The 6,426-nt window shown below is 38.2% G+C and overlaps 1 protein-coding gene across 1 annotated transcript in view; it reads right to left on the bottom strand.

Moving 5' to 3' along the window:
- Nucleotides 1-292: 292 nt before the first annotated feature.
- The window catches only part of LOC106533116 (structural maintenance of chromosomes protein 1B), a 23,782-nt gene continuing 17,648 nt past the window's right edge, over nt 293-6,426 (bottom strand). The window contains exons 5-15 of the mRNA XM_014029351.1: nt 5,652-5,890; nt 5,256-5,514; nt 4,994-5,134; nt 4,765-4,847; nt 4,457-4,664; nt 2,925-3,110; nt 2,628-2,819; nt 2,383-2,529; nt 2,084-2,221; nt 1,076-1,192; nt 293-688 (exon numbers count right to left, since the gene is read on the bottom strand). Coding sequence (XP_013884805.1) covers nt 545-688; nt 1,076-1,192; nt 2,084-2,221; nt 2,383-2,529; nt 2,628-2,819; nt 2,925-3,110; nt 4,457-4,664; nt 4,765-4,847; nt 4,994-5,134; nt 5,256-5,514; nt 5,652-5,890 — 1,854 coding nt within the window. The 3' untranslated portion in view covers nt 293-544. The remainder of the gene's footprint in view (nt 689-1,075; nt 1,193-2,083; nt 2,222-2,382; nt 2,530-2,627; nt 2,820-2,924; nt 3,111-4,456; nt 4,665-4,764; nt 4,848-4,993; nt 5,135-5,255; nt 5,515-5,651; nt 5,891-6,426) is intronic.

The raw sequence follows: 6,426 nt of genomic DNA, 5'->3' as shown, positions 1-6,426 counted from the left end.
AACTAGCTTCCCTTTAGATTAAGTGCCTTGTCTCCCTGTTAGTTGTGGCGTCATTGAGCCTCCTATGGCCTGTTTGGTCTGTCCTCTGAGTGTGGTCTACTTGTGTGCTTTCCTGAGGAAAAGTTTATGATGCCACTTTCATTTATTCATTTTTGACATCATAACTCTGTAGTTTTTGTGCCTGCTCCCTAGGTGAAAATGTATGTAGACCATAACACTAACAGCCACATCTTTCCATCTCTGCATTTACCAAAAAACATTTTTTCCTCTTCCGACTCCAGTGTGAGAACAACTAGTGTTTATCTTTATACGCAGTGGGAGGGATAAAATTATTATTTATTTTCCCCTGCAAAACAATTTTTCTGTTTTATATAAGAAAATGCTGAATCGTGGTAGTAAATTACAAAAAAATCTGTCAAAATTTACTCCTTAGCATAATACAACCCACCCAACTTTATGGGTGGTTTTTGGGCTTAATATCTTGCAATATACACACATTAATACAGTAAGTCATCAGTATATACAGTAATTGTCAGGGAAAGCATCAATAATTTAGTTGGTTAAGTTCATTATTGTCGTACCGTTTCTTGTCAAGCTCTGCCTGCTGCTTTAAGTGCTTCTGCTCATACTCTCTTATGTTTTCCACACCGATCTCAGCACAGAAGTCTGAAAACACCAAGTCCTCAATCTAAAAACACAAACCACAGATATACAGTTAAAACCCTATTCAGTGGTACCCTCAGTACAAGCACTAGTGAAGGAGAAGGGCAAGCATGAACTGATAACACTTCTATATTAAGCTGTTACATTGAAATACAAACACAAATGAACTACAAAATATAGAAAGCAAACTCAGCAACACAAAAAATTTCTACACAATGCCCATTTTCCAGTTCCAGGTTTGTATAGTCTAATATACTGTATTCAAACTATTCAAACAATTTTGGAACTTTTTTGACATCAAAGTACAAACATTTTCAGGACATTTACAAAAAACCTAGTACAGTTTTATATAAAGTATATATATATATATATAGTTCGGTTCAGAATGCTGAAAAACAAGCTAACAAACTACCTGATCAATCCGGTGTTTAATCTTGTTCATCTCTGCGTTCTTTGCCTCAAAGCTTTCCTGCTGCATGTGAATCTGAGAGTCAATGTTTGCTAATTCACTCCCCATCTGTGAGATCCCCTGCAAAAGTCAGCAGGATAGAAACAACAAAGGAAGTATTGAGCAAAAATTATCCACTCATTCATCTCTGAAGTTGCATCACCGTCAATCAACATTACCTCACTCTATGGTCTTCTGCATATACTGTAGATTTATGTTTAACTAGTGCTGGGCGGTAAACCGGTTTGTACCGAATACCGTTTTTTATTTCCGTTATGATATTAATTTTCTGAATACCGACATACCAGTTTTCCTCGCAGCATCGCTATGGCCATTAGCAAGCTAATTGGAGCAGCTTGTCGGATTAAGTGGTGGCGGGTGGCGATTCTGCTGCTTATATTGACTGAATGTAGTGAACAACTGAATGTATGTAAATGCTGAATGTAGTAAACAACTCTTGGGTGACGTGCAGTTAGATTTAACGCGCAATGTTTAAGGAGACGTTATTGCATGGAGACTTTATCGTGCTTCTATTGTGAAAAGCCCAGGGAAGTAGTTTTTTTAGTGGAGTTGAGTTGCCTGGTGTGCAAGGTGAGTCGTCCTGTTAAGCTTGATTAAATAACATAAAACAATAAACCCAATAATAATATTTTCTTAACACTCCTCCTTCACGACCGGACCAAAATGACTACTGTCTCCAACCACCAGTCAGACAAGAAAAGACACATACAGAAGATAAACTGAGACACGGACAGAGGTATAATAAAAGTAAAGTCAATAAGCAGCATTTGTACATTTTATTGCCAGCTGACCTGTGATGAAAATAAAAATACTGTGCTATACCGTGAAACTGGTGTAAATGTTGAAAATACCGTGATATAAAATTTTGGTCATACTGCCCAGCACTATGTCAAACTATGATTTCTGATTTCAAATATGAAATTGTTCTGTGAAAAAGTTCTGTGTTCTTACCGCTTGGCATCTCGGGATTTCTTTTTTCTGGAGGTTTTCAAATTCATTTTTGGTGTATTTCAGGCGTGTCTGAACTCCTTGAGACTGTACAATGATCCGATTCAAGTCTGATTCCTTTCTCTTTAGTTTCATTAAATCCTGCCAAAAAAACAAAATAATCATGTATAACATAATGTCAAGTGCATCTGACAAACTATACGTTAGCAAATAACAAATAGGAAGAGCGTCTTATAGCGCAAAAACATTCAATAATTTTTTTTCCTTGACTTAATTCTTTTTGATAATTTGTAGTATCTCACTCGAAACTCAGTGGTCAGCTTTTCCTTGCGTTCTTTTAAATGTATCAAGTCCTTCTCATCCCAGGCGCGAGCTTTGGTCTGTAGATAACTGGAACCTCCAGAGATCACCCCTGATCTTTTAAACAGTGTCCCGTCCAAGCTGACTGTCTACAAACAAATCATGGACACTTCTGCTTGTATTTCTGTAACAACAAAATAATTCAGTTTTGTCTTTAATTTAGTGATGTTTTCAAAATAAACTTTACCTTAATGCGCTCCTTTCTGTCAAAAGCCACACTCCTGGCATCTTTGATAGTTTCACACACCAAAGCGTTGTCACAAACATACTGCACCACTTTCCTTAGCTGGCCAGCCCCTGAGGCAGCAGTGACCTGTACAACATCGGCCACCAACTTGGCGCCTGGAATCTCCCTCAGTCGTTCATTTAGAGGTTTCACCTACGCTCACAGCAGTGACAGTTAATAATGACACATTGATGTGTCTTTACTAACATCAATGATCACTTTAAGAGTCTGTTTGTATGTGAAATGGCCTTAACTTACAATTAAGTAGTCAATGGGCAGGAACATCTCCGGTTCAGCTCGTTCCTCCTTGATGAAAGTGATACATTCACGTGCTACTTTCTCAGATGCCACCACAATTGCGTTCATGTTGTTGCCAAACACCTTGGTGACAGCCAGCTGGTACTTCTTATGGATTGGGCTACACAGGTCAGAAAGCCGTCCAAACTGAAATGGGACACACAAATTTAATAAAAGTTTCAACATACCCACCGCTCTCTGCTAGTTAATTAGATTTCTGTAATTATTACTTTTTTTCTGAAATTCATTAAAATCTGTTCAGTGGTTCAGGATAAATTGAGCTGACAGATCGAATAAGACCACCCTAATATTTACAAGCTTTATTATTTGTTTTATAATTAAATATTTCAAGTTTTAAGCAATACTGTAACACAGTTTGTAGCATTTGGAGTATGTGTTGAAAAGCCTCTCATCCTCTACCACACTCTTCGGCTACGGTCACGCTGCAGGCAAATGCGACCCAAATCCATTTTGCCCCATTGGACCCCTAACTGATTATTTTATGACGGTTTGAACGTGTCAAATCAGATTTTTTCAAACCAGGCTGTTTCAGAATGTGGTTTTAAAACGGATACAAATCTGATGTTTTCAAAGTGACTGCAGTGTGAACGCTCATGTCACATTCATCAGTGAGGAGGGGGTGAAGATCGATGAAACTAACCTCAAGTCTCGATGTTTAAATCTGTAGCTCCATGTGTTTACAGCTCCAAAACACAAGTCCAGTTGCTTCATCTTTTTACTTTTAAATTAAATTTTCCATTTATACAGTATGATAATAACAATGTCCAGCCTGGCTCACGGAACGTATCGATCCTAAAGTTACTCGGTCGATACTTTATTTCCAGCTCGTTGCTTCGTTCCAAAATTAAAAAGCTTCACCGGAGCATCAGGTTCAGATATAAACATTGAACTAAACAAGCGTCAAATAATTATTTAATCAGCTCTGATTGAACAACAACTTCACATTCGACGTGCAAAAAAGTAGCATCCATATTAACTCTGCAAACAAACAAGCCAGCTGATGAGACGTCATGTCTTTTACTGCACGTGTGTCACATCAGTGCTGTGTAGCGTTCACACAGGAGTCTGATGCAGGTCACATTTAAAATGTAATGTGAACGTTCACACAAAAAGATCAGATTTTTTCAAAAAATCAGAATTGAGCATTAAGACCTGCAGTGTGAGTCTTAGTTTAATATCTGTGAAAGTGGCTGAGTTACAGACATTAATGCCTTTTGTCAATTAGATGTGGTAAACAGATTGGACTGAGGTGACACCAAAAGTTAATCCCTTTAGATGTCAACCTAATGACTACTCTCTGAAAGATCTACATAACCCATTCAGTAATCTATGAGACATCTGGACAGATGAAGTTGACTATGTTAATTCACCAAGACAGCCATGAGAAATATGAATAATTAATGTTTGTGTAAAAATAAGTGTTTATTTGGTTCTGAGTGAAAGAAAAAAGCTGTAAAGTTTGTCTTTCTTACAACAGTTTCTGGATAGAGCCTGTGGAGCTTCTCGAGCAGCTCTCTGCGCCGCTGCTGCCGTTTACTCTCATGGCTGTCCAGACGTGCATTCCTCAGCTCCTCCATCACCTCGCCCAGCTCTTCGTTCACCTCTTTGGTACGCTGAGAAACATGCTGGAGCTCTGCTGTCAGGCTCTTCTCCTGCTCAGCGTAATCCTCAAGGGATGACCTGAGCCACACACGATTGTGTTACAACTTGCTCACTCACTTCCTGTTACATAACCAAATATTTGTGAAAAAAAAACACATTTAAAACATTTATGACCTACTTGCAAGTTTTGATGTATTCTTCTAATTTCTCTGCTCTATTTGCCAATTCTTCCAGGCGATTTTGACTGTTCCTGATGTCAACCTGCAAAATAATCAGTCCAGGTGTGGTGCAGTGACACATAAATCCAAAGAGTTCTGTTTGAAATGGTTACATTTTTCATGTGTTTTTAATAGATAGTAAATCGCTTTAAAGTAAGTTTAAAACAATGTTAGCAGAAACGTGATTACCTCAACCTCCTTTTTTCTGCGCAGGTCAAAAGACATCTTTTCAGAGTCTGCTTTCAATTCCCAATGCATTTTCTCTGCCTGCTGGCTGAGCACAGCCCCCTGCTTCTGGGCCAGCTGCTTCAACTCCTCGTATCTGTCCAACTGTAATAAAAACGTGATTTGTGCAAAACATATCGAGACATTGTAACTGCTTCTGCAAGTTCAATATATCTGATGACTATTAAAAGCCATGGGCTTCAGTCTTTGTAATCAATAACATTACCTGTTCCTTGTCAAACTCAATGTCTCTTCCTCGTGCAGCTACTTCTTCCTGGATCTGCTTCTCATAGTTCTTCCAAGTTCTTTCAAGTTCAGCAACTTCCTGCCAACCCTCTGCCATTTCCTGTTCTTTAATGGCCATCAGCTTCTGGCTCTTTTTCACAGCGTCATGCATCTCTTCAGCCTTCTTGAGGAGATGAGAGGAGTTCACTTTGGCTTTGATGTATTGAGACCGAGTCTGGGACAGTGTGTGCTCCTGACCGCTGTGCAAGTGCAACAAAGTCATGAAAGTTTACCTGTCTGATCAATATCAATCAGACAGTTTCTAAAGTTGTGAAATGAAAACACACCTGATGTGACAATAAAAAAGCCATGCACAAAAGGAACAACAAAAACTTACCGGATTGCTTTGTCAATGTGCTGCTGCTCCCTGGTGAGGCGTCCGTGCTCCTTCTTGTGGGCTTTAACCGTTTGCTCCAAGTTCATCACTTCACTGTTCTTAGCTGCTGCAGAATGCTGTCTTTCCTTCAGCAGGTCACTGATAACACCTATGTCTTTTTCATTGAAATAAAGTTCAGAAAGGCTCAGCTGCAGGTGTTTCTGATCAAGGTCGTCTAACAGAGTCTGGTATTTTTCAGCCTGAAATTAGAATAAGAAAAAAATGAAAAATGAAAGAAAGATTATAACATCTGATTAAAAAGAACTAAATCATTTGTCCACAACATCCAATGTTTCCCCTAGGGAACTGATCTTGGGGGGAGGATCAAAAAAGTGTTGAGTCTGTGTGTCAGTCTCTTACAGTCTCTAAAGCCAAGCATATGAATTGTAGGAATTGTTGTAGAGTAGGACAGGAATCACAAACCTTTTTGAGACTGAGAGCTCAGGGGTACAGAGTCACACAAAGAGCTACTTATTTGATACAAACATAAATTTATATAACTCATCTTCTATTATAGTGATAAATTTACATATATGCAAATATTTGACTGCCTGATTAAATCTTCATGTTACGGACTCCTTGTGATGATCAGCAATAATAATTGATCATACATAGTACACTGAAAAAACTAACTTTTGGGTGTAGAAACATTTATTTAATTATTCTTTTAAATAAAAAAAATACATCAAAATCTCTAAACTACTAGAATTTACTAAATAAACAATACACATTATAT

The sequence above is a fragment of the Austrofundulus limnaeus genome, unplaced genomic scaffold (genome assembly GCF_001266775.1).
Source record: "Austrofundulus limnaeus strain Quisiro unplaced genomic scaffold, Austrofundulus_limnaeus-1.0 Scaffold886, whole genome shotgun sequence".
NCBI lineage: Eukaryota > Metazoa > Chordata > Actinopteri > Cyprinodontiformes > Rivulidae > Austrofundulus > Austrofundulus limnaeus.
This window is presented reverse-complemented; position numbering and strand designations above follow the sequence as displayed.